The 17,626-nt window shown below is 33.9% G+C and overlaps 1 protein-coding gene across 1 annotated transcript; it reads right to left on the reverse strand.

Annotated features, from left to right (window-relative positions):
• Positions 1-7,080: 7,080 nt before the first annotated feature.
• Positions 7,081-17,596, reverse strand: LOC121373935. Its single transcript, XM_041500762.1, has 3 exons — positions 17,563-17,596; positions 13,858-13,932; positions 7,081-11,691 (listed from the first exon to the last, which is right to left on the reverse strand). The coding sequence occupies exon 3, from the start codon at positions 11,534-11,536 to the stop codon at positions 9,479-9,481; it is 2,058 nt and encodes a 685-aa protein (XP_041356696.1). The 5' UTR covers positions 11,537-11,691; positions 13,858-13,932; positions 17,563-17,596; the 3' UTR covers positions 7,081-9,478.
• Positions 17,597-17,626: the final 30 nt, after the last annotated feature.

The following is a 17,626-nucleotide window of genomic DNA, read 5'->3' on the forward strand; positions in this document are numbered from 1 at the left end:
CCTGTCAAGTTTCTCAACCCAACCAAAAAAAAAAGTTATCCTGTTAATATTTTCTTTATTTCATATTAAATATAGCTTTATGTCACTCTATTTCATGTTTGTTTGTCCCAAAATCTATGTAATTTTTTTTATTAAAACAAAGAAAAAAAGAAAAAGAAGAGAATAGTCGACTACAAAACAAATTCTGGATTGTCAACCCTTGAAATATTCTTGTCCTTTCCATTTATGGTTAACATAAGCTTCTATGTCAATTCCGGTCCAGTCACAAAAATGGTTAGTTACGTACAAGCAGGGTTTTATCTGCTCAAATGAAAGCTGAATGGTTAAGTCACAGTGATGTAAACTTAAATAAAATTTTCAACATTGGGGTCCTTTATAAATGTATTAATTAAGTCAGTTTGTTAGGCTATGATTGGAGCACTTACCTCTCCCCACCAAGCTGTGATTTATGGCACATGTGAATGGTCTCACCGGTCTTGGTCCGCTTTATATACTTCAGTATACTTTAAATTTAATTTTTAAAAGTTTTAAGGTGTACTGTTCAGGCATCTCTTTTCAAACCAAAGATTGAAAGGAAAAACCTCATGATACTTTAGTCGAGTAACCTGATCTGACAACCTAATTAGCTTTTTCCCCCTTTAGATATTGCGAGTAACCACCCTTCCAACACTACTCTTAAAATTTTTTTCAGTCTGTGGGTGTCAGAATTGGAATATGACAACAGTGTCTACCTGTTTTAAACCAGATGACCTTACCACTGTGCATATATTATAATGCTGTATTCATATTATAATGATATGATCTAGTAACATGTATTATGTAAAAAAGGAAAAGACAACAAAACTAATACTGCTTTCAAAGTACTTTATACTACCAATATAGATACTCAAGTTTAATGATCCACGTATATACACATTATACATAACTATGACCAGGCAACAGAGACGAAATACACTGGACATTTTTATACAAATATTTTAATAATTTTTTTGGTAATTTAAAAAAGAAAGAAAAAAAAAGTGACAGCACTTCAAAGTGAAGAAATTAATTGATAACAGGTAGATAATAAAAATTACACATCACATTAAAAAGCTAAATTTAACCCAAAAAAAGTTTTGTAGTTTTCAGTTTTCCTTCTTTTTTATTACACAAAATGTAAACATATGAATGGCAATCATGTTACATTAAATTTCATGTAATTACTAAATAGGTCAAACGAAATAGTTATAAAAATATTGCGTATCAACTAAACCTGTAATCTTACATATGGATGAAATTTTTTAACTGGGCATACACCAAGGGATACATAAAATGGTGATATTCATGAACATTAACTGACAGCCTACAGCAGATCAACCATAAAAATAAAAATAAACATTTCTTCTCACCCTTCTGATGTTTCAAAACATTACAGTAAGATTTCTGTATAATTTCACTGAATCTATGTATCGAGGACAAAGCCCAGGTTGGATGCAAATTTTAAAATATTTTTTATCAACAAGATAACTGTTGAAATCTTCACATGGTGAATTGCCTGAATATTCACCTGATCAATGCTAACAGACATATGTGGTATAAAAAAGCTTTTGAAAGCTTTCGAAATGGTAAGGGATAAAAAAAAAATGAAAAGAACATATCAGATTCCATGTAGATGGCAGCACCTTTTATACAAAGCACTCATTTGACATATAAATCAAAAAAACATTTTATCAATACATTTGACAAATGAAATAATATTGCAATGTTAACAAGATGTTAAATAAAAGTTGTGACTCATTCATAAACAAATGATGATTTTGATAAAATTGATGTACACATCACATTCTGTATTTGGGGAAGGGGCGTTTAAAACACAGAATGTAATTTAATGTTGATAATTAATATGACATGAAAAATGGAAGATAAATATGTTTGTGCATGTTAATAAAAAATTTAAACGTTTCTTTTTCAAAAATATTTAAAATAGCCCCCCCCCCCCCCCCCCCAATCTTCATATATTCATATTCAGTTTTTCTACTGTGATTTTTTAAAATTGATGTTTAAAACTGGTGACAGTGAATATATCCACTATCCTCATTATTATTATTTTAAAATAAATTATAAAATTTACCACAGGTTGGTTGCAATAAAAGTAATTATTCAAGAATTGTTTTTACCAAAATTATTAATTGTTCACCAACTGTAAATGCAAAAAAATCTGGTGTGCATAAAATGTTCTAAGCATAGCAACTTTGCAAATTCAAACTATCACAATGAATAAACATTTTTAAAAAACCTAAAAATTGAAAAGGTTTTAACTAATTCTTGACCAAGTAACTCAACCCAATATGTATCATTTAAACAATTATCAAGGCATTAATAGTGCAACATGTTGGTTGGGGATCAAAACCCAATTGTCAACTGCAATTATAAAAATATGTGCTCACCCCAAAATAAATAACTTAAAAGCTATTGCTTTTAATCTATTATTCGAAATAATACCTGGGTCATTCTGCTCTTTTAGCTGTAAAGTGTGCTATTATGACCATATAAGGTGTTAGTCCTGCACAACATTTTGACATAACATTGTACTGGTCATAGGATCACAATAAGGTATCTAAACCCAGATCACAGCAGATACATAAAGACCAACTGAATAGAGATCACACAGAATACCTCTATTGCAGTATATACTATTCAATTTATTAATTTGTATTTAAAAAAAAGAAAAAAAAAAGGGACAAATTATGATACTTTATGATAACTGTCATTAAGTATTACTAAATGACAATTTTCTTAATTTGGATCTTTTCTCCCACAAGCTCAGGAAAATCAAGCTACCATTTCAAAAGAAGAAGAAAAGAGAAAGGAAGAAAGAAAAATGTACCTAACCCATCCCCCAAAATGACCCTATCTCCAGCAGAATTAATGTTGTGAATTGGTTGGAATTTCATCATCAGTTATCAGTTACAATTGATTTGTATTAACTAACCAAATCAGTCAGACTTATATGAACTTTAATAGAAACAAATTAATATACAGTGAAACTCCTCTAAACTGTTTACCCTTGGGACCAGGTAAAATGTCCGGTTTCCAGAGGTATACAGTTTAAAGAGGTTCTCTTCTACACAGATATTTAAAAAGGGACCAAGTAAAACATCCGGTTTTGAGGGAATTCCAGTTTACAGAGGGTCCTGTTTTGAGGGGTTGTACTGTATTAGGACCTGTGGTGGTGGTGGTGCTCACCATGCTAGATCCTAGAAACTGCTAATTATACCTTTAATATCACTTTTCGTTACTTATTTATATTTATTTCATTATCTAAACTGTAGGAACAATTAGTTAACATTTTTCACAACCGATTACGGAATTTTATAATCGATCATCACAATGGAATATTGGAACTAATCAATTTTCGACAGTAATTATCATTGGAACATCACTAAGCAAATCTAAATAAACATCCAGCAAGCATGTAATGACCTTCAATAGAGAGGTCTGCTGAATTTGAACTGTGTATGCCTGTTGCAATTTATTAAAACGCAATTTAAATGGTTCACTGGTTAAAAAGATATAAATAAAACTTGCCAGGTTTACAAGTGTCTTTTGATTCTTTTAAGAAATAATTATTTAAAAGAGAACTGTAAATGGAGTTAGTTGCCATTATAAGATGTTATGACTAATAGAGCGTCTTTAACGACTAAAACTACACTTTAAATAAGTTTTCCTGTTTAGAACATCAGTGGCTCTATATTCAGTGTGTTTTTGGTTGTTCTAATGTCTGTTGTAGTTTAAACTTTTTTTTATTTCCTAATATATATATATATATATTAGTTTTCTTAAGTATGGAATTATTGGAAGAAAAAAGTGAGTTTGGACTACAATAAACAATAGGACAACCAGAAATACATTGGATATAGTCACTGGATATAGTCACTGATGTTCTAAACAGGAACAATTAATTAAAGTATATTTTTAGTCGTTAAAGACATACTGAATTGTCAATTTATATACAGAAGTAGAGCCCCAAAGTAAATTAATTCTGGTAATATGTAAAAATCTATTAAAAAGATATAAGATTGCAAGTATGAAACATTATTAAAAGAAAAAAAAAGGAACAAAAAGATAGCTACATGTTCTGGATGTCGTAGTGAATCAAATCAAATAGTCTGGCAAGCCATAACGGACATCAAGTGTTTTCCCAAACATGGTATACACAAAAAGAAAGATTCAGGGGGAGACAATCAATTATCACACTGAATTTGGCCATTAAATCACTTTGGCTCATAAACATAATAAACTGTACAAAACGGGCAATAATTTATGACCTTTAAACACTGTACAGAATGGATCATAGGTTCCATGAAAAGCAAAGACAAAACAACGCCAATCCTAAAAGAAAAAGGTGTTTACTATAACCTTTTTCCACCATTAAAGCACTGGGTTGGCCATTAAGTAGAATTGAAACAAAATATTAATTTTATAATACAGGTTTAAAAAAAAGAAGAAAAAAAAAGAAAAGAATTATGACTTTTAAAAAAACCCAGGTGTGTTGAGATAAACATCTAACAGACTTTTGTTTTCTTAAAGTAAAGTTGGTTTAAATTATTGTACATGTTGAGCTTATAGTTTTAAAACATTTTTATAATGGTAATTTTAAGAGGATTCTTTACTTCAAGTCAACCATGAACAAAAATCATATTTATTCATTCCAAAAGATATAATGTAAATTTTCTATTCTGCTACCATTTTTAAATATGTGCTCTCTTGTTTATTTTTCAGATGTTTAAGAGTTCATTATAATAACCACCGGTTTCAGAAAGAGTTTAAATAATTGTAAGTGATCTATGATGTGATGAATGTCTAACCATAACATTATTTGTCATACTAATATTTAATGAATGTAGACAAAATGACTAATGATGGCCTTTTCACCATGGTGATTGCACAGTTTGATTGATCTGGCACTTATACATGTAGTTTATAATAATTAAAAAAAAAAAAGAAAAAAAAAGTGACACATCATTTTAAACAATTAAGCTCATATGTATTATATTGTTTTCCTTGAATATTATTGGAGGTATGACCAAAACAATGTAAAGATATCACACAAGTGAAAATTTTACAAACAATTATGACATCACAGATGACCATTACAGGGAAGACATAGCTAAAAAAAATATATAGTTAGAATGAAAAAATCTTTAATCAAGCTTTGTGACTGGTCCAACAAATTTTCAGTGAAACCTATGCAATAAAATTCTAAAACAAACAAATATTGAAATGCACAAATGACTCCAATGTAAGTACATGCATATTATGTACTATTGTTGTTTCAAGATTAAAAGAATTTTAAAAATATATTTTATCAATATGACAGAACTTAACATACAATTAAACAATAAGAATTAAAAGTGATGGGGAAAAAAAATTCTGTTACAAATATATGAAAAGTGTTGCATTGAATCCATTCCAGAAATGATCACATCATGGAGTGGGTGGAAAGTGGATTTTTTTTCATGGGGACTACTATTTTCAATTTGTAGCAAGAGATATTTTATACCCAAGACAGTACATACCACAGATGTGGAGTATTGGCTGGAACGAGAAATAGCCCAATGGGCCTACTGACAGGGATCACACTTCAGGCTACTGGTTTATGTCCTGTCCCATGATTGAATGAATCAAGGCAATATGACACAAAGACCACATCAAGTCACCAAATTGAAAATGTTTGTAAAATATCTATTTGCTACTTTTTCGGAAGGTATCCTATCCTTTGAGATGGCAGAGGTTTTCCTATCTATGTGTTGAACAGAACATATGCTGGGCACTAAATAGCCACAATTTAAAATGTGCTGAGGTGTTACTAACCAATTACTCCTTTCCCTGTTCACAATGAAGACAACTGAGGCCCTGTGAACAAAGAGTTAACAAACCAATTACCTTCCACTTGCTTCCCATGCGATAATTTTTAGAACTAACAATATATAAATTTCAAACACTGTTATATGAAATGCCAGGTAGGTATTAGGTGATAATATTAACACATTCTCAATACTGGAAAGGTCACTGATCATCATTCAGAAGTGATTACACAGTTCTTCACAAAAATGGAGAGATGATGATGATTAAAAAATGGTAATTCAGTCTTCGCCAAGATAGGCGAGTGATCATTCGTAACCATGTTTTACACTCACATGTAAAGTTTTAGCAGAGCAGCAAATTGATCGCCTTGGAATACGTTAAATTTTATTTGAATCTGCATGTGATTACTTGTCTAACAATTTCAAGAGAACGATCTCCAGCTAGCCTTGATTTTACTCACGACGAAGACTGGTTATTTACCCCTTGTCATGTTTACCAAACTAAAACAACTAAGAAAAAAAAACATGTTCAGCAGCATACGAGGACTAAATTGTGAACACTCAAATCACAATAATTAACAACACTGATGGAAAAACGCACATAAAAACCGTACAACCCTAAAATAACATGAACACCAATACCAAATATATTTGTATCCCCCTCCCCAACAAGTGCTAGGGCCGTACATAGGTTTTAGTTGAAAAAGGCATTTAAATTTATTTTAAAACTGTTTTCTGAAGATATGTAAGAAATAGAAGAATACATTCGTGTCTGTTATATACCATTTATTTTACAACTTGTTGCTTGAAACATATCCAAGTCGCTTTTCTTCGTTGGATACCTTTATAAACAACTTGTTGTAAGAAACAGTATAAACAGCCCCTCATGTAGCAGGGCTTCTAGATTTGTTATAAAATACACTAGCCATGGGATCAATGAGTTTTAAAATTTACTAGTCACAATTAAAAATTCACTAGCCCTACTTCACTTTTTTACTAAATAATAGTGAAAATTGGGTACGTCACCCAAAGAGAGATATAGCTTAAAAACACTAACAATGGGGTGGACTTTTGGGGTAGGATATTCATATTTACAAAATAAACTGAACTGCAACACTTGACTCCCAAAAAAAATTCACTAGCCGTCGGGCATGGCAATAGTAGTTATTTACTAGCCCAACACTGAATATCACTAGCCATGGGAGTGGGGCTACCATAATCTAGAAGCTCTGCTAGCCATCGGGCATGGCAATAGTAGTTATTTACTAGCCCAACACTGAATATTACTAGCCATGGGAGTGGGGCTACCATAATCTAGAAGCCCTGTGTAGTATTCTCTATTTATTACACTGTGGTGGCGGAGATATCCATATTTTCCATCTCCCACAATGTGAAATATGTCATAACCGCCAAATCTGTTGATCGATCGTGTGACACAGCATGATTGTGCACAGATCAAGAAAAAAGTGTTCATGGTTCTTTCAATTCACATTTTTATAATCGGAAAAAAGACTTGCTATCAATTCTTATAATTAATGTTAGCTGCATATTGTAATAAGTTTGTATAGTGGCTATAGCCTTTAATCCGTTTATAAAAATTTTTTATGTAATCTTCATGCATAGTGTAGCAATCCAAAGTTTCATTGATAAATAGTTAAATCAAGTGACCATCATATGATATAATTTTATGATGTCTCATTTAGTTACTTTGGAAGAAATTCCATCAACATTTTGTTCATCGATGCGCAGTATAATAAACAAAATATTATACTCGTTTCCAAAAAGAGACCATTTATAAATATTACAACTTGTGTTTTCGATCATACATCACAGGCTTTCATTCTGGATGTACTATTGAAAATATGCACATTGTAATATAAATAGTCTTTCACAGGAACTCATTTAGTATTCTCTCTGTCATGTGCTCATGATATAATAATTTTATACTTGTACCATATACTGATACAGGAATGTTAAATGGTTTGTTGCTTTTATATATTGTTTGGTGGAGTATGTAACCATGGCCCCATTCCACAAAGCTATCTTAGACCTAAGATCTTCTGAAGTGCATGTAGTTAAGCATTTAAAGTGATCTTTGTGCTAAGATTGCTTCGTGAAACGAGGATCAGAACTAATCAGTTAAAATAAATGGCTTGCCAATGTTTTGAAAATTCCACCTCATAGAATTTTAATTATGATGAAATTAATGCTATTGAACAATTTGATTCTGTTTCCCCAAAACGTAAGTAGAATTATTTTTACCTCTGATAAATCTGAATTTGTATAATGAATGCTATCACTAAAAAAATTATGAACTGTGTATTTTGATCTTGTTACAAATAATACATAAGGGATATAACTGTTTATCTTTTAATGTTACCTACAGTAAAACAAAGTACAAAGTACTTGTAAAAGTACATGTATTTACCTCCTCTTTTTGGGGGGTTTTGTTTATGTAGATGCCTCCGGGTAGTTAGTCTTCAAATTAAAATTCACACAACATATCCCCTTAAAGGACAATCTAGATATAAATATTTAACAATATACACTAAAATACAAAAATGTACACTTTTGTTGTTTTGATAAAATGCAAACAATGAGAAACAAAACAGATCATAGTTGATACATTCTAAATGTATCTGTTATTTACAGAACAAGTCAACAATCTTCATAAACTGGATGTTGAAATAATATATACAGTACAGTGGAAATTGTTAAAACCAGAATAGAAGTTCTGTTCAGGTTCTTTAATACACCAAGCCATTTGATAGCAAATGCTGAGTATGAGTTGGTGCATACTATAAAAACAAAATGAGCATTCTTTTGAAGAACGTTTCATGGAAAGGAAATTATTTAGTGTGATTTCTTTTTTTTTATCAAAAGAAAATGATGTATTTAGAAATAAGCAATACATGTAGTCATGTACATCATTTGTCAAACCTGATTCAGTGTAATGCTATCACATCAAAAGAAGTAATCGAATCAATGTGCCTTGATAAAAGTGTTAAGTCCAATGGTATTAAATTATGTTCCTAAAGCAGTTTAGGCAAGTTCCACTGTATAAGGAAACAATAACTATCACACATATTCAAAAGAATCTTTCACCTTTAAGAATAAACCTATATTCAAAACTATCATGAAAACACAGTTATTGAAATGCCAGAATAGCATCCAACAATTTCAGTCAAAATTGTGACATGCCATGTTCAATTTGAAGAGCTTTTCAAATGACACAGTTATGTACTTTAAAAAATCAAACATTAAAAAATGTCTGTAAATAATAAAGATTGTATTTGTTTCTTCCTTTTTTAACTTTTAGTATGTACAGTCAAACACACTAAACCAGCCACCTCTGTTAAACACCCAAAGTACTATTCTCGCTAACCATCTTTAGAATATAATACAACCAAAAACTGTATTTAAACCCTCATGTACATGTACCATTTATTTTAAATGGCTACTTTTTGATACTTTTTTTTACACTACTTTGGGTGGCTGCTCAAGACTGGTTTGACTGCAGTTTGCAATTAACACCACAAGATATACTTTTAAAGAGTGAAAAGATTCGACCATAATGCATGAAATGCAGCAAGTCCTATCAGTGGGAAATGCTACATTATTGATGACCAACATCACAAAGAACGGTAGTTCCAAGCCACCAGACGGTCCAAGAACTTCTCGAGATCCTTTGGAAAGCGGAGAACGTATTCGTACTTCAGTGTGAGATCAGGGAGCAACAGTTTGAGGAGAGTGTAGATCTTTTCCTGGTACTCCTCCAGGCAGTCCTTTGGAGTGTTACACAGCTGAACCTGCGGCTCAAACACTGTAACCGATGAAGTGTCTGCTCTCAGCGACACGCCGAGAAGCTGTTTGCTCAGCTCTTCAGAGTCCATGAGCTGTTCATCCTCGGGAGATGCTTCCAGTGTCCTTATCACTTCGTCGAGCATGTCTTCGAACCTAAGCGATTCGGGAGGCATTGCAACCAGAGCAGACTCCAGTCTCGGAAATAGGTGTATGAACAGGATGTGCAGTTTCTGCTGCAGACTGGACAGGTTTAAAGCACTTTTCACAAACTTTCTTTGTTTCGGTGACATGTACGTCACATCGCACTTGAGATGTGACGTCGATCCACTGGTGAACACAATGGAGCCTGGAGTGTTCGAAACGGAGAGCGACCGCTTGCGTTTTTCACCTCTGAATCGGTGTTTCTTCGGAGAACTCATACAGCAGCCACAAACGCGAGAACCGTTTCTCCGAGACTTCTGGCGGTTTTGCCTCGGGATCTTTGCCTCCTCTTCCAACACAACATCATCACAGGAATGATCAGGTGAAGCTGCAGCCAACTCCTTACTCACGGAATCACATTCGCACAGCCTATCAGTGACAGACTCAACACTGACACTCTGCTTGAAAGAGTGCCTTTGTTCTGGCTCGTGGCTGGAATTGGAAATCTCACTATGACTCCTTGATGATCTTTTCCTACAAGAATTGTTTTCGCTAGCAAAACCACGACTGTTTCTTTCTGAATCGATCAATTTCAGCTTTGGAGGTGAATCGGTTGGTGTAACATTTTCACAGAAGTACATGGGAGATTTTTTGTACTGCGGACTCCTGTCGCACTTAATCTTTAATATAAGAGGCCTTTCTTCATCTCTTTGGCTTTCTAGTTTGTAATGTTTAGAAATCTGCAGCACCGTCAAGTGCTCTGGTGATTTAGATGGGTTACAGTGACTCACAGTATGACTTGGTGATTTTGATGGAGGTATGTGACACGAGTTGGGGGACTCAACGAAATCAGAATCGTAAGAATTAGGACTGTGGTTCTTACGTGCAGATTTGGTCCTGTACACAGAATGCAAGTTAAATCCGACACCAAGACTCTTTGAACACAGGAACGCGGGATGATTTCCTTCCCCTGCACTACTGAGCGGGGATTCGGACTGACTAGGTGGCGAGACACTGGTCAGTTGGAATTCTTCCATAGAATGGTAACCGTTACTCCTGCGGGAGATGTCATCGTGCTCGGAATCAACAGCTATGTCTTCACCGTAACCAGCGTCACTCACGGGAGACACCTCAGTACTATGAGGAACAGACATTGAATGGCTGTCTGTAAACTTTTCCACCGAATTCTTCTTCAGCTGAGATCCATCATCTGTTCTGCGAGACCCATATTTCCCCCGGCAACGACTTGCGTCACTGTGAGAACTGGTGGGACATTTGGCATCAATGAAGTTTGTTTTAATATACTTTTCCTCTTTTTTTCTCGAGGCACCACTGTTTGTGGGTACTTTAATAAAAGTGGATCTTGTATTATTGCTTGCAAATTGCTGTAAGGAGAAATGTCTCCGGCTGTTACCGTGGTTACTGAAATATTTTCTTTTGATTGCTTGGCACAGAGCCATGGATGGTGGTTTATGTCTTGTCAGTCGTTTTAGCCTGATTGTTTTGCTGCTGTTCTGAACATCCTTAAAATGACTAGATAACAATGGAGGACTGTCTCTCATCGGCCGAGCTGAGGGTAGATCACCATCCACGTCAGAATCCGTGTTATTGTTTTTGTCCGCCTGGCTACAGACGCTCCCAGTCTCTACCTCATCCATCCTCTCCAGTGAGGGAGGTGCTGCCTTGCTTAACCACTCTTCAAAAGCACTCTCAAAAGCAGTCAAATTGTTTGATGGTTCATCCATCTTGCGTGTTAGAATCGCCGATAATTTCAAGCAAACACTATAAAACTTAGTGTTAGGATGGAATAGTGATGAATCGGAATCAGGTGCAATCAATCGTCTTCAGTGTGCAGCTGCCAGGGACTTCTTCAAAATCCATGGCAAACACGACTCTAAACCTGAAATGCAACAAGTTTATTAAATATCTGGCAAACACGACTCTAAATGTGAAATACAACAAGTTTGTTAAACATCTGGCAAACACGATTCTAAACGTGAAATGCAACAAGTTTATTAAATATCTGGCAGTGCTCAATTTTAAGGATTTTGGTTGCTTGCCTGGAGGGCAAGTATGGGTTCACATTGAGGTTGCCCCTCCAAAAATTTGGTTGCCCTGATTTTGAAACTAGAGTTATATTTATATTCCAATAAAACAGTAACTAACAGGTTTGGAATTAATATGTTGTCAATGTAAAATGTAATATGTACTGTCTGATAATAAAATACATTACTTTTTAATAATGTTTTTAAATGTTTGTAGTTATACACATGTACACATAGGGCCTAATTGCTTAAGATGGTTGTGATTTGGCGACACATCAGCTATTTTCTAATTGAATGCACTCTATGTTCCAATCGAATGCACTGGAATGTTTACTATTCGGAATACTTAAGCTGATTACGATTTTTCCTGATGTCTCACAGAATCTCATTAAGAGAGGGGAAAAATTACCTGGGGAAAATAAATGTACACAATTACTCACTGTGGGACCCCCTGAAGCGCGGGGACATAGCATGTGCTACATGTGCTACTAGAATAAACCAGTAAGAAGAAAAGTAAAATGCTATTTTTGTGTGCAATTTAGAAAACAATCGGTTCAGAAATAAATAATGTGTAGTAAATTCCATAGCATGAAAAAAGGTGTTCCCTGTGGGAGCAACTATAAATGTGAATTGCTTCTGTACAGATAGATTAACGAATGTGCCCAAAGGTTTACGAAATTATGTTTTCCAACGAAAGCGTTGTGTAAATCGGTTATGCTTACGAATCGTAATAAGTATTATTAAAAAATATTGAAATTGAACATACTAGAAATCTTGTTATATAATCAACATTCTAAAATTGTATTAGTTCATGTTTATTTTTATATTTCAAATTAAATTTTACTGTGTAAAGTGACACGGGTAAACAGTCAACATGCTTTTGTTACAAGCGTACAGCATAACTTCCGAGAATGAACGGTTCTGGTAGTGTTTAGGCATACGAAAGTTGGCATACAAAAACACTATATGCGTATATTATTCATATTGAATCTTAAAACTACCAAAAAGATTATAATGTTGCTTGAACCAGAAATACAACCTTTGAAGGTTTTTTGTGTTTTTTTTAAATCGCAAATTCCGTTTCAGTTACTAAATTCTGCGATTCCGTCCATGTTTTTCGTGATCGCGGAAAATCATCCCCTCTACTTTAGATAACGACAGTTTAAAAGCGATTGTGGGCAAGGAAACTGCACATTATTATGCGACACAACTCCTTTTGGTGTTTAAACAAAAGTCAGTCATCCGATGGGCAACTAGTATCATAGAATTAAGTTGCCCGACTGAATATTAGGTCGTCACAGACGACTGGACGACCGTAAAAATTGAGCGCTGTCTGGCAAACACGACTCTAAACGTGAAATACAACAACTTTATTAAACCCATGGCAAATACAACTTGAAACCTGAAATATAACAACTTTATTAAATATCTGGCATTCTATACCGACATCTCTCAAAATAATGCTTGAAAACGGTGTTGCAGATGTCGAAATGTTATACTTTTGCTTGAAATAAAAATACATAACTATTACAGTTGAATTTATTTCCTTAAATCGGTAAAATACTAGTTATTCTAATCATTTTAACATATCATTCTAATCATTTTAGTTTAGCCAATTTTCAGAAATTTAGAGTATCTAAGGAATATTTTATTAGCTAAAAACTAAATGCTGTAGCCACTTTGTATAAAAATTAGCAATTGGTTAATTTGGCACTGTACAGGGTGACCCCTGTGAAGGTAGTGTTATTCCTTATTGACCCCTAGAGGTGCTTGGTACTACCTCTTAATGTAATGGAAGTGGGGCACCAGGAATAGAAAGGTTATGAAACACAGTACATATCAAGGCAAACAATTTATGAAAACGTAAATGAATTGTAAATTTAACATACACTATGAAATGTAAAATTGAACACTACCTATGCAGTATTGTAACACCAAACTGTTTAATGTAAGATAAGCAGTTGCCATCGCTAAGCTAATGTCAATATTTGTAATGAATACAAACGATAATTTAAATTTACCTATATCGTGACTGTCATCAATTCATTATTTTGCCATCATAGTGAGAACGTTTTCAGAAGCTGGTATACAGATATCTGAAAAAGACAATAGGTAAACTTTAATATTCTGAAAAAAAATCATCAATCCACGTTAAAACAAAAATATACGGTATGAAAAATGTTTTGTTTAAGGACACCACTAGAGCACATTGATTTATTAATCATCAGCTATTGGACTGTCAAAAATATGTCCATTTACTAAGGTATGATTGAGACTGTACATGTGGTTTATTATTTACAATGTTGGAAATTGCCATCAATGAATGAATGAATGAATGAATGTTTAACGACACCCCAGCATAAAAATACACATCGGCTATTGGGTGTCACAAATGGTAAGTATATGAAAATGTTATTTATATACATTTATGTAAAACCACAGTGTAAGGAGCTGTGGGTGAAAAATATAATACAATACATAAAATCAAGGTAAGTACATTTTAAAACTTTGTATAGAAGTCAGTGTTTTAAAAACGTTACAATTAATTCTGGATGGAATTTAAAAGATTCCAAAACATTTCTGTTGCCAAATATATTATTTATCGTCGTCTTGAGATGATCACACTCCACCAAAATGTTATTATTAAGATCACAGGGTATTCTTCAAATCGTAATGGACTTATCAGCCTTCCTGCTTTATTACTGTAAGTAATTCTGTAAAACTCTTCTAAAATCATAAAACTGACCAATTACGTTGTCCCAAAGAAAAGAAAAGTATCACTTGGGTATCGTGAGTGGTCGTTTTTGCTCAAACATACCCTACCAATAGGCCTAATAATCTGCATTTTTTCTTTGGATTTTTTTAAAAAAGAAAAATACTATAACTCCATTTCGTTATATTGATGCAAACTGAAATATATTTAGTTAAATAATTTATTATACTATCAAGTCATTTATGTTGTTTTACAAGTCAGTTTGCTGAAAGCGAAGCGCCTTGTCGTAAATTATAGCATTTGTTTACACTGTGATGGACGGAGCCGACGTCACTATGCCCCAAGCTATACCACTGGTTGTCACAAAAACGAAACAAAATGGCTGCCCCCAGTTAGTAAGAATAATCATGTTTTTTTAATTAACTCTAAAATTACGCGTTTTTAGTTTCTTAAAGTGTCAGTATGTGTTGGTGGTCCGGGTATGCATCTTTCCAACACATAAGGCTCTTGTCTGAGTTGACCATACCTTTAATCAGGCCCTATCTAGATTTAAAAAAGTGGAAGTGACTTCTCCCTTCCCAGAAGAAAGTGGAGAAGTTTGGTAAAAAAAAATTAGGTTGAAGTGAACATTGATTTTATCGGTATATTTGTTCCAAGTTCATTCGGAAAAATTCTGAATTCTGAATTATGCATGCAGTTAAAATCGTAATATTTTAATATAAAATACTACTACTTCCAGTAACAAAATTTAAACAAAACTGTATGTTTCATTAAAAATTTGATATTATTTAGTAGTTGATACAAGCCTGGAAATAAGTGGCCCGTTACAGACACTAACCCGTACAAATTTGACATTTGTCAAGCCTTGAGATCACCAACTTTAGATTAGCAGTCATTGAAGCAGTTCAATGCAGTATGTTTTAAAATTCATACTTAAAATCGTTTATTGATCATATCATGCAGCATGTATCTGCTTATTTTGGAAATTGCTAGAATGCATTTGCCCGGAAATGTTGTTCCCCATGTCTATTAATAGACATCACCGAGCAAGCCCGATGACCTGATGTGTTCTGAAAGATCCAAATTGACAATGCATATTTTAACACGAAAAATTGACCTCGGTGGTGTCGTGGTTAAGCCATCAGACATAACGCTGGTAGGTACAGGGTTCACAGCCCAGTACCGGCTCCCACCCAGAGCTAGTTTTAACGACTCAATAGGTAGGTGTAATCCACTGTCCTGGACAGCCAGGCCATATAGCTGATGTGTGTCCAGGACAGCGCGTTTGAACCTTAATTGGATATAAGCATAAAAATAAATTGAAATAACATGAAAATTTAACCATCTAAACTGAACAGTGGACAAATAATCTAGTTCCATGGTGTTTATTTAATGCACGGTCCCGTGGGTAGCAGTCATTATTTAAATTCTGATATGTACATTGACCAAATAAACAGGTTTTGTGATGTGAGCAAGCTTAAGAGTCAGTTATCAATCCACATTTATCAACACCGGCCTCGGTGGCATCGTGGTTAGGCCATCGGTCTACAGGCTGGTAGGTACTGGGTTCGGATCCCAGTCAAGGTATGGGATTTTTAATCCAGATACCGACTCCAAACCCTGAGTGATAGCTACACAAAGCTCAATGGATAGGTGTAAACCACTTGCACCGACCAGTGATCCATAACTGGTTCAACAAAGGCCATGGTTTGTGCTATGCTATCCTGCCTGTGGGAAGCGCAAATAAAAGATCCCTTGCTGCTAATCGGAAAGAGTAGCCCATGTAGTGGCGACAGTGGGTTTCCTCTCCAAATATGTGTGGTCCGTAACCATATGTCTGACGCCATATAACCGTAAATAAAAAGTGTTGAGTGCGTCATTAAATAAATCATTTCTTTCTTTCCATATTTATCAAGTGCCATAATTGACAGGGTTTTATTTCTCAAATCTGACTTGATGCACATGGCTTTGCTCTTTGGTGGGCAGCGGTTGAACGAAAATTACATGGCTTGGTCTGACTGTAATCAGAGTACATAACCTTCCAAATGTCCATCTAGCTCTCTTACAGTCAGAGTACTTGGGCTAGCAGAAAAGCTAATGACAAAAAAATAATCTAACATTAAGCTTTCTTTTAAATTAGTCTATCAAAATCATACTAAAGAAATTAATTGAGAAATATGCCATGTTGATGAGCATGTTAAGTACAGTCTTGATTTCTCTGATTTAACCTCATCTTTACTAACATTTCTATAAATGTGACAAACGTTTGTTTACTTTCATTACAAAATGGTCAATGATGTCAGAAGTCTTCAAATATACCTACTGTTATACACAATTGATCAATGTTTCTGCCAGAAAGAAATTTTTGGATATGGCACTATGGAATTGAATGCAACCACAGTCAACCGGGGGTATTGGAGGCCTCCCCCAAAAAGAAAATAAGTTTAGGGTTAAGAAAATCATACAATAAGAGTAATTAATTTTGTCAAAAAGTTAACTTAAATTTGTTTAATCTTTTATTAAATAAACATTTTTGGGTATGGCACCATACCCATTTTACCCTCTGGCAGAAACCCTGTTGATGCATCCATTGAAACAGGCTCCCCACTGAAACAGGGAAATGGATGACATAAATGTCAGATCCATCAAAAAATATTTTTAAAATGTGAACAGCAATGCAGCTATGCTTAACACTATCATAAATTAAAATCCAGAATTAAACCATACATGCAACAAAAAAAGCATACCCGGTACTATGTTACATTTTAATGGTAGCTTTCTAAAAACAATTCATTAATGGCTACCAACAATCTGCTAGCCTTGACAAATGAAATTGTAAACACCTCAAATCGGTTAAAATGTTTTCTAGAAAGTATGTAATCATTTTACAATACAGCCATATTAATAACATATTTAGAATATTAAAACATATCTTAACAAACTACAAACATAATTTGTGCGCATTAAATGGTTAATATATTGAAACTGAAACAAATTTAACAAAAATTTTAACCTGATCCTTCAATAGCTTCTGGCGCGAACTGCCACCTGTCGGCAGAATTGACTTCCGTTTTTGT

This window comes from Gigantopelta aegis, chromosome 6 (assembly GCF_016097555.1).
Source record: "Gigantopelta aegis isolate Gae_Host chromosome 6, Gae_host_genome, whole genome shotgun sequence".
In the NCBI taxonomy this organism is placed as follows: domain Eukaryota; kingdom Metazoa; phylum Mollusca; class Gastropoda; order Neomphalida; family Peltospiridae; genus Gigantopelta; species Gigantopelta aegis.

Coding starts and splice junctions, on each gene's coding strand:
- LOC121373935 (XM_041500762.1), bottom strand. CDS start 11,536: ATGGATGAACCATCAAACAATTTGACTGCTTTTGAGAGTGCTTTTGAA.